The following is an 18,527-nucleotide window of genomic DNA, read 5'->3' on the forward strand; positions in this document are numbered from 1 at the left end:
GTCAGGAAAATTTCCTTTCAATTCTGCCTTTGGACACCACTATAATTATATAATAATTGCCCTGACACCTAGTCACCAGATGGCAGCATTGCAATTGCCAACAGAAAACCCAGTGAAGTTAGTTGCAGATTCCATTGAGGCCGAGGTTATATTGGAGTTTAAAAACAATTCTATGTCCTTAAGAGATTGCATCTTTTTGATTATGTACTGAAAGAGAAGAGGTTTTAAGAAAGGTAGAGAGTTATTTGCAGCTTGAAGACAGCTATTTGCAGCTTGAAGACAGCTAAGAATTGAAACAGTGCTCCCTAGAAGTAACAGGTACCAAATTTCTGGAGAATTTCAGGTTCAGGACAGGCAAGTATATGGCTCTGGTCAGCTGCTGTTAACACTGACTGAAGGGAGTGAAACAGAAGCAAGACTTTGCAGCAGCACTGCAACCTCAAGGATGTTCTCTCCATTTTTGTCCAAGTTAATCAGAAACTCCATTTGGAGATATGGAATGACATCACTAAAATCTAAGAAAAAAAACTGACAACTCAAGGTGAAAAAAGCAGCCATTGAGCTACAAATTAGGAGGCAAAGAATCAAACAGGATTGTGAAACAGCCTATTAAAAAAAGGTAGGAGACCGAGGGTGGTTGTGGAGGTTTGCTTTTCAGACTAGAGGCCTGTGACCAGTGGTGTTCCACAGGGGTCGGTGCTGGGTCCATGGCTTTGTCATTTATATAAGTGACATGGATGTGAACAAAAGAGAGAGGTATGGTTAGCAAGTTTGCAGATGACACTAAAATTGGAGGCATCTTGGACACCAAAAGAGGTTACCTCAGAGTACAATGGGATCTTGATCAGCTGGGCCAATGGGCTGAGGAGTGGCAGATGGAGTTTAATTTAGATAAATGAGGTGCTGCATTTTGGGAAAGGCAAAATCAGGCCTGGGCTTATACACCTAATGGTAGGCTCCTGGGGAGTGTTGCTGAACAGAGACCTTGGAGTGCAGGCTCATAGTTACTTGAAAGTGGAGTCACAGGTAGATAGGATAGTGAAAGCAGCGTTTGGTATGCTCGCACTGACCAGTAAAGGCATGGAGTATAGGAGTTGGAAAGTCATGTTGCAGCTGTGCAGAACATTGGTTAGGTCACTTTGACTAGTGCACTCAATTCTGGTCTCCCTGCTATAGGAAAGCTGTTGTGAAATTGAGGGTGCAGAGAAGATTCACAAGGATGTTGCCAGAGTTGGCAGGCTTGAGCTGTGGGAGAGGTGGAATAGGCTGGGGCTATTTTCCCTGGAGCATCAGAGGCAGAGGGTGACCTTTTGAAGGTTTATTAAATCATGAGGGGCATGGATGAGATAAATAGACAAGATCTTTTCCCTGTGGGGAAGACAGTCCAAAACTATATAGGGTATGGGTTTAAGGCGAGAAGGGAAAGACTTAAAAGGGACCAAAGGGGCACCTTCTTCAGAGGGTGGTGCACTTGTGGAATGAGTTGCCAAAGGGAAGGGAAGGAGGCTGGCACAATTACAACATTTGAAGAGGCATCTGGATGGCTACATGAATAGGAAAGCGTTAGAGGGATGTGGGCCAAATGGGACAATTTTTTTTTGATATCTGGTCAACATGGATGGGTTGGACCAAAAGGGTCTGTTTCTGTGCTGTACATCTGACTATTCAGTTATGGTAATCAGCATATTGTCAAAGTGTCTTTTTTCTACACCAACATAAAGATTGGCCTAATTCTGCTCCATCCAGCCTGCTCTAACATTCAATCACGGCCAATGTTTCTGAACCCAGTCTCCTGCCTTCTCCCATATACTCTTGATTTTCCTTAATCAAGGAAAAATCTTAAATCCACTCAATGATTTGGTCTCCACAGCCCTCTGCAGCAATGAGTTCCACAGATTCACCAGCCTCTGGTCAGAGAAATTCCTCATCAGGATGATGTGACAACCCCCTTTCAGAACAGAGGCTGTGCCCTTGGGTCCTAGTCTCTCCCAGGAGTGGAAACATCTTCTCCACACCTATTCTATCCAGGCCTCTATTCTGCAAATATTCTCCTCATTAAAATTCCCCATTGACAAGCTTTTTATATAAAAAGGATAAAATAAAAAGATTTTACCACAAGTGTTGTAACAAAAAGGGAGTTAAAGAAGCCTTCCTTTTATCCTGGGCCAGTGCACTTGGGATTTCTGGTTGATTCACCACTTTTAAACATTTGTCAATTCTGGGAATAGTACAGCTCAATTTTTAAGCACACTAGGTAGTGATACCTTGATCCTCCATAGTCCTTCCCTCCGAAAGGAATCTGCTCACTAATATTGTGCTCCTGGAATTCCCTGTACATTTACTAATGCACCTCAACACCTAACCAGGTGGTTTTAACTGCTGGCCCCAAAAGATGGCTCTACAGCAAATGATGTTTAATAACCTTTGTTTTGCTATGTTCACTGTCCTATACTTGTAACCAGGTTGCTGTAGCAAACAAAATTAAAAACAAGCACCAAATTGCAACTTTGATTATGAAGTTTCCAACAAGAAATTCTAGCAGTTATAGGAAAATTTTCTTTAAAGCCATCATGAGATTTGTGCAAAAAATGTACACAGTACAAAGGTGAATGATAGAGATAACAGATACCTGAACTAAGGAAACCAGAACTCGTTGAAAGTAGCCAGATGTATCGGAGCAGATATCCTCTTCCAAATCAGATTCGAAGTCTAGAAAGATCAAGGAGAAGCTGATAAAACAGGGCTAATTGTGTGGAAATGTTAGAAAATGGACAGGCTCATTCTGATAAAGATTCTCATTGCACAATTTTAATAGTCACCATAGAGCACACAGACCATTCTAGCACCCAAATGCAAGAGATAACCAAAAAAGGTACCAGGTGACAAGTTCTACTACAACTAAGTAACTAGGAACTTAGTTTGAGGAGAGAGGGAGGCTAGAAAGTTAGTGGGAGTTGATCCAAGGATTGTGCCATATTTTTACAATGACAATATGCATAGTAACAGGAGATACATGGAGCATAGTTGATACAATGGTCCACCTAAAACAGACTTTATCAAGTTTAGAAAGTTAGTGGAACAAAAAAGGGAAATTCAAAGTAAAGAACTGAAATGAACTGCTGATGCTGTAAATCAGGAAAACAAGTTGCTGGAAGCACTCAACAGGTCTGATAGCACCTGTGGAGAGAAATCAGAGTTAATGTTTCAGATCACAGGATCCAAGGGTCATGTTTGTCACAACTCTAGGAATGGTGGAACTCAAACTTCTAGCACGGTTTGAGGGAAAGGGTCACCTGACCTGAAACACTCATTTCTCTCCACAGATTTTCAGCAATTTGTTTGTTGTTAAAAAAAGTGTCAAGTTGTATTTTGGCCCTCTCTTGCAATTGTGCTGTTAGAAGGCAGGTCCAGTAGAAGTCCAAAAACCACTTCTTTTGCACCTAATGTGCAACTAATATCTGGATAGGTTACAAGTGGTAAAATTGAGACATTGGAGCCACAGTAATACCAAAAAGTTACAAGTACAAGCACATAGGGAAAGATAGATCCTTAAATCGATTATAGAATCAACCCAAAATCACAAGTACCCAACAAGACAGTCCATCAGCTCAGGAGCTAAAGAGGACAATTAAAAAAAAAACCAATCAGCAAAACAAAACAAGGCTGTTTTTTGGGGGTGGGGAGGAAAGAAGAGACATTGTTGCAGCTATTCCTATGCTAACAGGGATACAAGTTAATTAGTTCAGTTGAACAAGGGATCACCTCAAGTTGATAGCAAGACCAGAAAAAAAACACAAGTGAAGAAAAATCTGGAGTTACATTAACAGATGAGAGTTTGGACTTCATATTGGCAGCATGGCAGTGTTGGTTGACAGTTAACCACTTCAAAGAGGTCCTTTTGTCCCAGTAACCCAACCTAAAAAGTCAGATCAGGTGACTGCAAACCCCCAGGCTGTCAATGGAATAAACTCTAATGTTGGGGGTTTACAAAACCAGGTGGAACAAACATTTGAGGCCATTAGCTTGTTTTCAGTTCCAGATTAAAAAGCAATTTTAGCTAAGGAAACCCAAAGATTGAACTTTAAGGATGGTCAAGACGACTAATGGGGTCAGAATGGAGTTCTGTGTTTGCCTCTCATAGGGAGAATAAGAATAGTTCCAGGCAAAAGAAAACAGCACCACAGTAGAAGAGAGCTCTAGAAGGTTCTAAACTAGGAATGTTAGGTTTAAAGAAAGCAGGAAAGTTAGACACATAGGCTGAGTGTATTCATGTCATTAGGTTCCATAGTTTAAAACGAGGACAATTAGAACTGAAATATTTGATAGAAGGCTATTATTTCTCCAGGTTGGAGTCCAGATAGCAGATAGCTGTGGGAAGCATATTTAAAAACTTGCTGTGTTTTAGGATCCAATTTCTATATTTAGGTAGCTTGAGCTTTGTTTTTATTTAACTTTTAAAGCAAAGATTTTGTTGTTAAAGGAAACTCTAGCCTCATGCAACAGTTTGTGATCAATCACAATGTTTCAAGACAGCTTTTATCTGGAAATTGGACTTTCCAAACAGTACCATCAGTTGATACAACATTAGCCCTTTCCAGTAACAGTCAGTAGGTAAAGTACCAATTCCTGCTTTCTCAGCCTTGTTCCCACTGAACCCCAGTGTATCCCACTGGTATAGTCATGCAGGCCAGATCATGCTCCCTATTGAACAAACTTGTCAAAAGGTGGCAAATCATGTCAAACCCAATTTGGGTGGGACTTGCTACTCATTCTAGCAATATTGTTTAAGCCAGTCAGCTTTTATAGAGGAGGCGATAGCTTAGTGGTTTTGCTGCTTGACTATTAATCCAGAAATTCAGCTATTGTTTGGGAACCTAGGTTCAAATCCTACCACAGCTGATGGTGGAATGTGAAATCAAATATTAAAAAGAAAAATGTGGAGTTCAAGAATTTACTGATGACCATGAAGCTATGGTCAGAAAAACCCACCTGGCTCACAAGTGCCTGTTTAGGGAAAGAAATCAACCATCCTCACCTGGTCTGGCCTATACATGTGGTTGATTCAACTGCCCTCTGAAGTGTTGAGGGACACAATTCACAGGCAGCTAGGAATGGGCAATAATTGCCAGCTAATCAGCAATGCTCATGTCACACGAGGGAATTAAAAAGCTCCACCCACCAACTAAGACAGTGAGCTGATGTGATTTCTGCTCAGATTCCAGGGATCCAGGAACAGGATTTCAAAAGAAAAAAAAGTTCTGTGTACATTACTTCTGAAACTCTTGTAATTATAGTCATGTACTCAATCACATGACTGGACTAATTCAAATCCAGGTCAGAGTGATTTTTAAAATCAGACTTTTAATAGTTTAGAGGCAGATAAACACAGTCAGCATTTACCGAGTAAAAGCAAGAAGGAAAAGATGCAAAACAAGTTTCCAACAGGGAGGGGTCAGGAATAGGATTGAGAGATTGGCCCCCAGTTGGGGTGCCTCATGGCTTCTCCCAGAGTTCAATACAACTACTTCATGGACAGAAGCATGAATCAAGCTTGCGATCTTCCTCCTCTGGTTTCACAAGATCAGATACTGCCTAAAGGGTATGGGGTTCATTCTCAACACCAGCAGGCAGAAACCCTTGTTTTTTTCCAATCCTCATTTTGATTAGGCACGTTGAAGCAGCTTTCCCCTTGTCCTTGTGTAGCTACAAGGAAAGTGCTTGAAGAATAACTGAAGATTTCTAACAGAATTTTTAATAGCTGCTGCTGTAATCAAACATCACAGTACCTTCTTTATAAGCTTTGACAATCTGCTGTATTTGTGCATTGTTGCGAGATGCTAAGATTTCAATCAAGACATCCTCAGATGTTCCAGCACCCTGTAAAACCACAGTCAAGTCTGAAAGGTTACACTCGAATAGGAATCCTAATACTTAAACTTTAGTAATTGGTGTTAGCAGTGCTTAAAAAAAATTGCACAATTTAGTGTTGTTTCAATCCAACAGTTAATAGTAACTCACCATAATATCCTACATGGAGAAGGGAACTAAGACAATTGGAAAATTATTGTCGCGTGTCTATTGACTCTTGATATTGTATTATTCCAGAAGAGGTATCTACCTCAAGTCATGAATGGAGTCAGTGTAGGGTCTTCCATCAGATGATTGGAACATATGTCAAGAATGACAGAATCCAAACTCTGCTAGAGTCTGACACGTCTCATTTACTATACTAACATAAACAGCCTTGCCCTTCAACTATTTAACCAAATGAGGCTTCTATATTGTCCCAACAACCACCCTCCCTCCCTCCACCCCCTGCTAAAACACAGACTTTTGTTAAAGAAAAAATCTGTGCCTCTTAGAGAAATGGTGTAGAGACTTTATCACTGTAGTGAAAGTGACCACTTTCACGGATTTTAAAAAAGGGAGGAGTGAAGAATCCTTGATGTTTTCAGTTTCCAGAGCACTAGTTCTCTCACCAAGAGGGCATTGTTATGCCACCTGCTGCACTGCAGCACTTCTGGTGAAGGGAAGTCTGATACAAACAAAACAGCTAATCCCCTGTCTGGGGGCTTGTGATTTAAATACATAGAATCCAAAAGGCATATAGCAAGTATAAAAATTTCATTCACTGACTGCAGTCAGTGAGCATGTTTGCCCAAACAGAAACATTACCTGCTGTTGCAAAACAAACTCTAGTTTCTCATGTTTACAGTATCTGAACATTCTTGGCACAGATGCCTCTATTTCACAGGACAGTTCTGTCAATTACCATCTTGTAATGTTTGCTAAGTTACTCAGGTGCCCATCAACAAGCTTGTCATTTTATACCATGCCCAAATAAGATAAATATTGGCACTAAAACAAAAACAAACTTAGACTTAACTCAAAAAAACCACCAGTGAAACAGCTGACAAGGCAGAAGACCCACCCTTTCCTGAAGAGGGCCTATTGAAGGATCACTATCCAGAGTGCAGGATATGAAGTTAGCATGCAGGAGAAAGCTGGGCAGGGAGACAAGAATTTGCAGCTAGGGGGTACAAACTTAAGTTGTAAAAGCCTGCAGTGTAATAGGGAAAAAAAGGAAGTGTTGAGGAAAGGCAAGGAGATTGAGGAGGAGCAATACAATGGGAGCAGAGAACACAAATGCAAGAACAGCCTGCAGAATGGCAGTTTTGGAAAAGTCTGACTGCAGAAACAAATGATCAAATATTTTCCTCCCAGATCAAATGGGATCAGTTACCTTCAGAGCATCATGCAATTCCTTGGCATCATAGTGATCTGGAGGAAGCAGGAGGGCAACTATCAAGGATTCAAACTTCCTCGACAGCTCACATTTCAGATCATCAATCAAGTTCTGTGGCAACAAACAATAGATTAACATGAATTCACAGCTGCAATGCTATTAGCAGCAAATAGGAGAAGGGGTCTAGAAACACACATTACATGCTGCAAAAACTACCCTAACTTTCTTTGAAAAGTTCTGGTTCATTTACAGTGGAATAATAAAATTAAAGATTCAAACAACCTAGAACTTCAACTATTCTGCTGGTGGAATAGTAAATCCAATGCCAGGATGAGAATAAGCTAGTCTGTTAGCTAGATAATGTTAACTGTATCCATGCTGGGCACCAGACCCTGACAGCCAAGAGAGTTAGGCCACACTGCAGAATGAGAAATCAGTCAACTTTGCAGAAGTGGTCTTACCCTCATCCTGAGGAAATACACACCATGGAGGCATTAATGTAGATGAGGCTGGACTGTTATCACCTTTCATCAAATTACTCCTTAATATCCAAAGGGAAACAGAATGGTGGAAAATTAAATGACAGATCACTGCTTTGGTCTACAGTGGCTGGTGCAGAGAAAGTTGTTGCTTGTGATACCAAAGCCCAGGAAGTCACTGGCTTTATGAAGGTCAAGTTATCTACAGATTTATCTGGATGAGCACCAGCATCATTTCAATCAGGAGGTTGGCAAAATAAATTGGTGGGCTATCACCTTAATAACTTGGGACATTCAAAACACTTCACAGAAGTGAAAACAGAGAGGACAGTGACTGGATCCTTGGACAGAGGGAGACATTGTTCAACAATCAGATCAGAAAGACTGACATCAAAACACTGGCGTTGCCAGGGTCTAGAGTTAAGGAATGAGAAACAAATTGCTGTGGAAATTCAGCAGGTCTGGCAGTATCTGGAGAGCGAGAGAGAGAGCAGTAACCCTTCTTCAGACCTGTTCTGGACCTGAACCAGAACCACTAACTCAGCAGGTCTGGCAGCATCTGTGGTGCGAAGCAGAGTTTCTCCAGTAATTTCAGTTTCAGATTTCCAGTATTTGCAGCTCTTGGGTTTATTTCCCCCTCCTAACCCCCACCCCACCGTTCAGGGAAAAAGGATGAAAAATATAATCATTAGAGATGGGAAGTGGTATCAGGAGGAATGTGATCAAAAGATGACATTTTATATAGTGAGGAATTAAGAGGACACAGTGTAGGTCATTGCATTTAGTAGAAATGCATGATTAGGACTTAAGTCCATGTGTAGAGTTTTGAATGAGCAACGATGGCTTGAAGATAGGAGGCAGCCCTGGAGGGTAGCAATCTCCAGGGTGAACATTGCTAACCCAAACTTTACAATTTAGTGATCACAAATAAGGCAAGTGCAATCCATTTGACTTCAGGGACACCACACAGTTTAGCACAATCCTGATGTTTGACAATACCCACAAAATGGGATGATGGGGTGGGTGAGGGGAGGGAGTGTGGAACCTGATGTCGGGATAGTCTAGGCAGATGACTCAACATGGAACAAGATTGAAAAGACAACAACTATCTGCTGCCCATGCAGAGGGTGGCAAATTCAATTTGTGGTTTCAGCAAACAGAAAAATCAGCACAGTTAGCCAAGACTTACTTTTCCAATTACAGTTTTGTAGGCACGAATGATCTGCTGCCTTTGAGCGTTACTTCGCTCAGCCAGTATATCAGATATGACACCTTCATCAGTTCCTGTAAAATAAAGTCAGTCTTCATTTGCAAGTGTAATACTACAAAATAAAATCCAGGCGATTAAGTGGACAGGCTCATTTTCAACATGGGATTTTGCAATCTGACCCTCAAAAAGGCAAGACAGAACCGCTCAAGAAGGGCAGAAGGCTGTTGGTGGTCAATCATTTCAGTTTGCATACTTTGCAGGAGTTTCTCAGGGTATTGTTCTAGACTCAGCCATCTAGAGTTGATTGAATGACCTGCTCCTACCATCAGTAGCGAGAATGGTCACTGGCTGTACAATGATGAACACCATTTGAGCTTCCTCAGACACTGCAATACCCTTTGTGCGCAAGACCTAGACAATGCCTAGCCTTGGGAGGAGTGGTAACAATGCCACACAGATGTTAGGATAATAACCACCTTCAATACAGTCAAATATCACAGCTTTGACATTCAAAGACATTTCCATCAGAAACACCAGTCAACATCTTAGGGATTTCTATTGACCAGGAACTGGACTAGCCATACTCAAGAACAGGTCAGAGGTTAGTAACAACTCATCCTCACTCCCCATAGCCCTGTCCACTAACTACAAAGGCAGGAGTGTACTAGAATCCTTCCGACTTGCCTGGCCTAGTGCAGCTCCAACGGCATCGCATCCCTCACCTTCAACATGGACTCCCTCCATCATTGCTGCTCAGTAGCTGCAGCGTACACCATTTACAAGGTGCACTGTTGAAATTCACTAAGGGTCTCTAGAAAGACCTTGACCAATACCATGTAAAAGGACAAGATCAGCAGATACATGGGAATACCACTACTTACAAGCCACTCACTTGTTCTGGAGGAATCCTAACAGGGAAGCTGCCATTCTTCCACTGGGTCAAAACCCTAGAATTGCTATTCTACAGCATTATCTCCCTGCACCATGGACCATTATAGTCCAAAAACATTATGGCGTGCCGTTGCTCCTTTTGCCCCTCAAGCCTGCTCCACTATTGTGCTCCAAATCTATTTTAACCCTATTTAGCTCTAAAAACAAAAAACCATATGCAACAAGAATCAACCTCAGTCTTGAAAAAATTCAATGGCTTGACGTCTACTGCCTTGAGTCAGTTTGGAAGGGAATCCTAAGTTTCTCATCTGCCTTAAAAGTTAGAGTTACCCTATTCAAACAGGGCTTTCTTGTTATGTACTTATCCAGGAAAGGAAATATCTTTATTCACATCCATTTTGGAGACTATTTGGGGTCTTATACACTTGAAGTCATGCCTCTGCTAAACTCCAGTAAAAGCAAACCTGGCCTATCAGAATCAGAATCCCTGCAGTGCAGGAGCAGGCCATTTGGCCCATCAAGTCCACAACCTGAAGGGCATCCCTCCCAGACCCACCTTATGTCATCTCTAACCTCACATGGATATCCAACTTATCCTCATAAGAATCCGTTCATTCCATGTCTCCAATGCATTTACACCTTTGCTTAAATGAAGTCAAACTAGCATGCAATTTGAAATGTAGTCTCAACTGCCCTCTAGAACTGAAGCTGACATTTTCAATTCCTTCCAAAAGTAGGAGCATCTGATTACCAACTTTTATTAGATGTTGCAGCTACACTAGTTTTGACTCCTGCATTGGAACAAATCCTCTCGCACCCTGGATTTCCACATTCATTCCAATTTAACACTTGGCTTTTCCCATTTAGATAGAAAGAATGCTGGAGAAACTCAGCCAGTCTGGCAGCATTTTGTCACCAGAATCAGAGTTTATAGAAACTGGTAGGGCTCTTCTGAACAGCCATAAAAGGGACTCAACTTAATCTCTCTACAGATACTGCCAGAGCTGTAGAGTTTCTCCAGCAGCATTTACACCAGATGTCCAACATCTGGAATATTTCCCCTTTGTTCCTGCCAAAAAAAGTGTACTAGACAGCTGACCGTTTTCTCTGGTGCAATAAATGCTGGCTTGGCCAGCAATGCCCACATTCCTCGCAAAATATCTCTAGTTTATTCAAGAAATTAAAGAAAATAGGAGAGTTACATTGGGAATACTGCTAACTGCAAACCATCTACAATGACATTACACAGTCAGAAGGCACAATAAATGAAGGTTTGGTGTCAATCATTTCAAAGAACCCTTCTGATCCAAATTACAAGAGTTACTTGCACTGGAACAAACTAGTGGCATTCTGGAAAAACAATTTACTCAATCTTTAGGGACTGAATCAGCCTCTTGGATTAGCAAGTCACAAATTGGAACACCTGTTTTTTTTCCTCTTCAAGTTAAATAAACAGAAAGGACAACAACTGGGGGAAGCGTGCTAAAGAACAGTGTGCCTGATGGGATGGAAACACCCCCTATGTGCATACACCAACTGACAATTTTGTCCATTCTCGAGCAGTGTTATTTAGCAGAAGATTCCATACTAGCAAGAGAAACAAGCAAGTGACTACAGCCAGGGAGGAGGAATGGAGAAAGAGAGTGTCCACGGTGGTGTGCATGACATGTTAGAGGTGCTCGAGTCTTCCATTACCCCACAACTCTAAAATCTAGCAAAATCAACAAGTTAGTTTGTATCATCATTACACATCGATTAAGGCACCGATTTAGTGCAATACTCAGTGCATTTTTGCCCTTGGAAAGAGAGGAGATAAGGATGGGGATATAACATAATGACAAAGATCAGATTCAAACAGACTTTGCCCTCAATTTAAACTAAGCGTTTGGAGATGCATTATTTATTTGTCAATTAGCTCTTGGCTCCTGTCCCATCAAAATCTAGCAGTGTAACTTCCATTAGTCACATAACATGGTGCTAAGCCACACATGGAAGAAAGATTGAGGTTTTAATCCATAATCTTAGGCAAGTTACCAAACCTACCCAAGGCAGCAGCAAGAGGTTACACCATTTAGTCATTTTGGGTTCAGGAAACAAAATAAAAATTCAGATTGCTTTTTAGCTCCCAGTCAGCATTCTCCCCCACACCCACCTACTCCGATAAACATCCTTAAAATCCGATGGCTTGTTCACATTCAGAACGTGGGTTTGTGCAAGTTTACGTACTCAAAAGAATTTCAGGAATGGCACCCAGGAAGGGTTAGTGCCCCAGGGAAGAGAAAAATCCACAGGTATATAAAAAAAAGGGACTGCTGACAAACTTTCAGAATTATGAAGAAGTCTGCATAGATTAAATGGACAAAAGGCTCCCCATTTGCAGGACTGCCCAAAAGCCATCAACCCAAACTAACTGAAGAAATGGTCACCCTAGTGAGAATGTGGGTGACCACAGACTTGGGTGTTTATACTGGGGAAAGCTAACCAACACAAGTATAGGAGGATATGCTTAGTGGTGGGGAAGAGAGAGATGAAGTTTTTAAAAAAAAAAAAGGGACACCACAGGAAACAGAGAAGTGCAGTGTCTTTACCAAATCCTTTCATCGCCTTGTGAAGCATCTCAGCATCTTGGTTGGCATCAAAATCCGGATAGTCGCAGACTGTGCCGCTGGTCCTTCCCTAGGAACACAGAAAATCATTTTAATGTCCCATTGGTCTTTGGGATTCTATACACATTTCACAAAGTGGATTAAACTGTGGGGGGGGGAGGAAGACTCCATCAGCACCTCACCGAGTGATCATGCTACCACAACAGCAGGCTCATTCAACACCTTCACTTGTCAAGGCATTAAAATCAGATTTCAAGAAGAAATTATGGCAGATGGAGCATCGGTTGTTTGGAGGATTAAAAACTGGTCAGTGATGTTAATGATGATTGCATGGACATTGAGAATTAGATCAGGGTTTGCTAATAGACCTGTTGCACTTCAGGACAGCATTTAAAAAAGTCAGGGGGACCAAATACACCCAAGAGCTACACAGTCTTCATTTATTTAAAAAGCCACTTTCTTAAAAAGAAAAAAAAAGTGTTCATGACACCAGGGACAGCATTTATTATATAATGGTGAACTACCTAGAATTGCTATGCCCATGAGCATAGCTGGAGTGCACCACACACTGAAGAATTGGTATAATCAATTACACCTCAGTGACCAGATAGATGGAGAGCACTCCCTGGGAGAAAAAAAAAAGATTGATATTAAGCCAGGAAGACAATCTAGATAGGTGGTAATAGGGGTTATGAGTAGTTGAAAGTGGTTTGGCTAGGGTGTGGGGAACAAGTAGTAGACATGGAAGGACAAGGTCATGCTGAAATTGTTAAGAATCCTGAAGGTTACAGGTCTAAGTGAAAGAGGAGGTGCTGTCTTTGCATTTGAAGTGGCAGGGAAGTGGAAGCCTTTTTACAAAGATAGGTGTTCTTAAAACAGGAAAAGTCCCCTTGATTCTTTCTTCCACTGTTCTGCACCACACCCCCCACCCAGTGCAGAGAGGTTAGGGATGGTGAGCAGCAAATGTAGTAACTAGACAGAGTTAAATGCTGGTTTATGAAAAAAAAAAATCACTGCTTCATCCAGGTGGTGTCTCAGGCTTTCATTCCACACTGGCTCTTCATAAATGCAACGCAATCAATTCCCAGCAGCTCCCTGTGCCAGCAAACCAAGCCTTTCCCTTGCGAAATATCATTTTAGGTACAGCCTGCAAGTACTATTGTGATAGTGATCATATCTCACTTCTGTGGGAGGGAACCAAAACAAGGTCCAGGTTCAAAGACCCAAATGTACCAGAAGTGCTACAACAAATCTGAACAGTTGAGAAAAATTTGGGACCAGCTTGTATTACATAGGTAGGGCATTCCAAATGCACACAAAGTTACTTAGTTTTATTTTAAAAAAGCCTTCCATCAACAGGTTAAGTTATAACACATCTTCATTTTAAGGGGCGGGGGGGTTGGGAAGACTATGCTACCACATGACATCATGCCTGCCATCCCCCACAAACATTGTACGTTTTCTGCACCCTCTAAAAAAGATCCTTCTAACACATCTGGAATTAGACTCCACCCCAGGCTAAGTAAAGGTTTGCTCCAACTTTGCTTTTGTTCTGGATCACCACATGCTCACACAGTGCAGATTGCCAGCATTTAACATTGAATATATCACTTCCTTAGGTGGCAGATGTTTACACAAATTTACTTGTGCAAGTTACAATTTTGCCCATGGACTGTGTGCAAAACATTTGCCACTAAAATTAACTCTTGCAGCCAAGAGATGTTATTAGCAAGTCTTTGCCAAGAGCGGACAATGGGAGTGCTGGCTAATGTGATTTAGTAGAATTAGATCCAAGGACCAATCAGGGAATTTCATTTAAAAATACTAGAGTGAACATTAGTTTCCCACCCGATTATCCCTGAAAATTACATGGAGAATGCTTTAAAGTTAGTACAGACCGAGCAGAGGTGGTAACAGTAAGTTCTTTGCACTGCTTTTACAACATTAGTGAGTTACTGCATGCAAGCACTGAGCAAACATATCTAAACGGTCTCACGGAGAGGATACAGGCTCATTAGGATTCTATTTCTCCTCGTTTTGGAGAGACAGGGTCACATTGAAAGCAGTGGGTGGGGTTCAGTGCAGAGGCTAGGATCTCCGGAACAAGCGGCACCCGATCAGAACTGTTCGTTAAGCTCTGACCTTGGAATGAAGGTTTCACACTCAAAAAAGCAATGAGAAATCCTAGCGTTTGACTAATAACAATTGTAATGTTGATCTGTCACATACAGGCAAGGGAAGTTGCAGGGTGGAGCTGGAGGAACACAGCACTCTGTCCTGAAAAAGCGTCCCAACCCGAAATGTCAACTTTCCTGCTCCTGTGATGCTGCCTGGCCTACTGCATTCCTCCAGCATCTGCAGTTCTATCTCAGAGGGAAGTTGCAGTCAGATCAGGAATCATGACTTTACAGACTCCATTGTGAGGCTATGTCACACCCATCCTCAGCAGCTACAACATCCCCCCCCCTGATTCACTGTCTTGTGATGCAGTAACAAGCAATGCCATGAATCACAAGACACCCATTCCAGCATTACAAATTTTACATAATCTGGGATGGTTCAGCACTAAAAGAAGAAGCAATTCTAGTTGTGTGCTTTTTCCTAATGTTTGCACTAACCTTATTTTGGCAGTAAGATTGGGTAATTTTCTTTACTTCCAACCAAAGTCTTAACAGTTATAATTCCCTTTTCCACCCCCACCTTCCCTACACACCATCTCCCCTCACCACCCAAGCAAAGCACTTTTGGGTGTTGAGTTTACAAAACACACTAATTTAGTTTCCTTCCCATTATTACTAAGGTTGTTTGAATATCCAATACAGAATGAGCAAACTGACTGAATTAAAGAACGTTAAGACAGACTTAGTCAAAGTCACCAACTCCATCACCTCAGAACAGTCAGATACCAAAAGTCAACTACTTACCACATTGTGTTGTTGGTTATGATCAGCAAGTACATCCAATCTGCTCAGCAGAACTCATCCATGTCAACCAGGTTTTCCCAAACTAGTCCCATTTGCCAGCATTTGGCCTATAACCTTTCCTATTCATACACACCCAGATTTTTTTAGGAATTGTAACTTTAACCACCTCCACTTCCTCTAGCAGCTCATTCCATACACACCACCACTGCATGGAAAAAGTTGCCCCTTATGTCCCTTTTAAATCTCTCCCTTAGACCTATGCCCTCTAGTTTTGGTCCCCTATTCTTGGGGAAACTTTTTTTTGGCTAGTCACCTTATCAATGCCCCTCATTTTTATAACCCTCAAAAGGTCACCCATCAGATGGAAACTCCAGGGGAAAAAAACACCAGATTGTTGCATCTCTAACATCACCCAACTGAGTCACTGCCTCCAACACTAAGTGGCAGCCCCACACAGGTCTACATCACATTGACCCAACAAATTTCTCCATGGCTCAGGTTTCCTGCTCCTCCCCATAACCACCTTCTTCCCACTTGGCTCATCATCTAACGTTCCTTTCATCAGGACTACGCAATGCAGTGTGACTGGATTGCTCCAGAGAAATTAGATTCTGCTGAACAGGCACCTGCTGCCATAAGAATTCTCTTAACACAAAAGACAGTTGTGTGGCAAATTGCACTGCCAATCTCAACTCAAATGAAACAATGCCTGCCTACAAGACCGAGACCATAACATCAGCTAATGACATTATCAAATTCCTCACCCATCAACATGGCAGGCACATTATGGATTAAAACCAATGCACTGTGATGCCTTAACCCACAGCAGGGGGTTCCTTGCCCTCCATACAAATCCCACTAGCGCCATCTTCTTCACAGCACTAACCCTAGCACATTTGTGACAGCTACAGTTGCCCAGACAACACTGAAGCAGTTTACAAGCAGCTCAGTTGTATAAACAGAGATAATGATTGGGTATTATTTGGTAGCATTGTTGGAGAGCAGGCTTGGTCACAATACAGAGCAATGAGGCTTGCAGAGAGCTTGGAGTATCTATTAAACTACAGCAGAAACTTGTGGCAAGGATAATTACAATAAGGCCATTGCAGACCTATTAGAACACTCCAGGGAAAAGCAACTTCAATCCAGACCTTTTGATCCAAAAGGTCAGGTCATTAATACTACACAACAATATCCCTTGTTAAAGTAGGGAGTACTTTTAAAGTTAGGCTGAAGTTGGTTGTACTATTATGAACGCAAGTTAGTGGCATTTCAGTCATTTGGCTGGATTTCATTTCAGTAGCAACTTATCAAGATATGCTATGACATAGCTAGGATGTTATGACTTGAACCTGGACTTTCAGGCCCAGTGGTAGACACTACCACTGTACCACAAAAGCCCTTCCAGTGAGTTGTTTAGATATTTCCTGAATCAACCCACTCAAAGATGTTATAACACACCTCTGGCAGGTGTTACTTAAAACCTAGGCTTCATGGCTCAGAGATTGGTACAGTAGTAGTGTCCCTCATAAGCCCCAGCTCAATTTGTTGGTTACCTAATTGAACAACAGTAGCCACAGCTAGTTATTGACTAGTTCAAACCAATCCCCTGGAGGCTTGGCCGCCATTTTCTTATTCCACAATAGAATACATTTAACGTTTGAGTCTCTCATTGAGCCAACTCAACTTGTTTAATAAGCTCATTTGCACAGCTCTGAAAGCTGTGCAATCAGTCATAACTTAATAACAGTCCAATCCCATCCATTTATGAAGTTTAGCTGTTCAAGTTGTAGAGTTACAGCTATTCCACATTCTCAGTTTGATGGCAGTCACCTGGAATGCAAGGGATGACTATTCAGTGGCTTGATCCATCAAAAGACCCAAGAAAACTGGCCTAGAGTTGTAGCTCTCTAGGCTAAGAGAAACAGTAGTTGTAGAAACTAGCTTCTGCATTTAAGCCCATAATTGGCAGTATATAATCAGGTGCATTTGAGGTAGGCACCTTGCCTATTTGCAATGAGTACAACACCCAGTCTCGCAGATATGGGTGGCTTTCCCTTGTCGAAGGGTAACATGATATTAATTAACAGTATCTCAACAGGGAAGATAATGTTTACTTTTAACATAACCAGCTGGTAACATTTCAGTAGAAACCTGCATTGTACACACATTTACTCAGTAAATAGCCAGTGGTCAAAAAAAATTGGAAACAAAAAGATTCACTTTAATTAAGTATTAACAGTAGATTAATATGTTGTGAAGAAATCACAGCAGTGCTGGAAGTGTTGTATAGTATTCTCTAACCTCCTACACACTTCCCCGCCCAGAAGAGGAAAAAAGTCACTATTCCTATTTGCAGTAAGTGAACCACTGCAGACTGAGATAACAAGGTGTAAAGCTGGATGAACACAGCAGGCCGAGCAGGAAGGCTGACGTTTCGGGCCTAGACCCAATTTTGAAGAAGGGTCTACACCTGGTTATCTCAGATTCTCCAGCATCTGCAGTTCTTACTATCTCTGAACTACTGCAGACTGCACAGATTTCACTGAAGCTGCCCTATTGACAGATGTATTACAGGCTCCACTTACCACGCCTTGGGCTGCCATGGTTCAGTCGAAAAATTTCTGTTTTCAAAATAAAAAGACAGAAATAACTTAATCTAGCTGTTTGAGTCTTCTTAAAGGACCTCAATATACTTTGGCAAACTAAATATTAAATCATTTCAAAGTACTGACAAACCTGCTTCAGAAAGACTGTTAAAAAAAATTCAGCCTGTACCGCTCATAAAAAACACAACAGCAATGGCCTGCCTTTTCTCTAGAAAAACCTGTGAACGCTACTTATGGATTGGTTGAGAGCTTGAAACTTATTTAAATAAATTAGTCACAGAGGGAAGGTATCCTATGAGAAGCTACTAACGCCAAACTATTGCGGATGCACATAAAACCAGAACCGAACTCCACTTGTTATTGCCAAATAAATCCAGTTGCTCAGCCAAGAGCTTCCCTGGGAATAGCTCTCACTGGCACAGGGCCTAAAAATGACATCCGCCAATTCTGAAATGTGTACAGCCTTCTAAGTTGCAGGGCAGAGTAAGAACTGACAGCAAAAATAGGAAATGTAGGAGCAAAATTACTGCAGATGTTAGAATCTGTACTGAAAACAAAAAAA

At 41.6% G+C, this 18,527-nt stretch overlaps 1 protein-coding gene across 1 annotated transcript in view; it reads right to left on the reverse strand.

The window, feature by feature from the left end:
- The window catches only part of LOC109922047 (annexin A5-like), a 25,163-nt gene extending 6,918 nt beyond the window's left edge, over nucleotides 1-18,245 (reverse strand). The window contains exons 1-7 of the mRNA XM_048616389.1: nucleotides 18,096-18,245; nucleotides 17,945-17,980; nucleotides 12,415-12,502; nucleotides 8,915-9,009; nucleotides 7,244-7,357; nucleotides 5,787-5,877; nucleotides 2,630-2,709 (exon numbers count right to left, since the gene is read on the reverse strand). Coding sequence (XP_048472346.1) covers nucleotides 2,630-2,709; nucleotides 5,787-5,877; nucleotides 7,244-7,357; nucleotides 8,915-9,009; nucleotides 12,415-12,502; nucleotides 17,945-17,962 — 486 coding nt within the window. The 5' untranslated portion in view covers nucleotides 17,963-17,980; nucleotides 18,096-18,245. The remainder of the gene's footprint in view (nucleotides 1-2,629; nucleotides 2,710-5,786; nucleotides 5,878-7,243; nucleotides 7,358-8,914; nucleotides 9,010-12,414; nucleotides 12,503-17,944; nucleotides 17,981-18,095) is intronic.
- Between the last annotated feature and the right edge of the window lie 282 nt (nucleotides 18,246-18,527).

The sequence above is a fragment of the Rhincodon typus genome, chromosome 34 (assembly GCF_021869965.1).
Source record: "Rhincodon typus isolate 14 chromosome 34, sRhiTyp1.1, whole genome shotgun sequence".
Classification (NCBI taxonomy): domain Eukaryota; kingdom Metazoa; phylum Chordata; class Chondrichthyes; order Orectolobiformes; family Rhincodontidae; genus Rhincodon; species Rhincodon typus.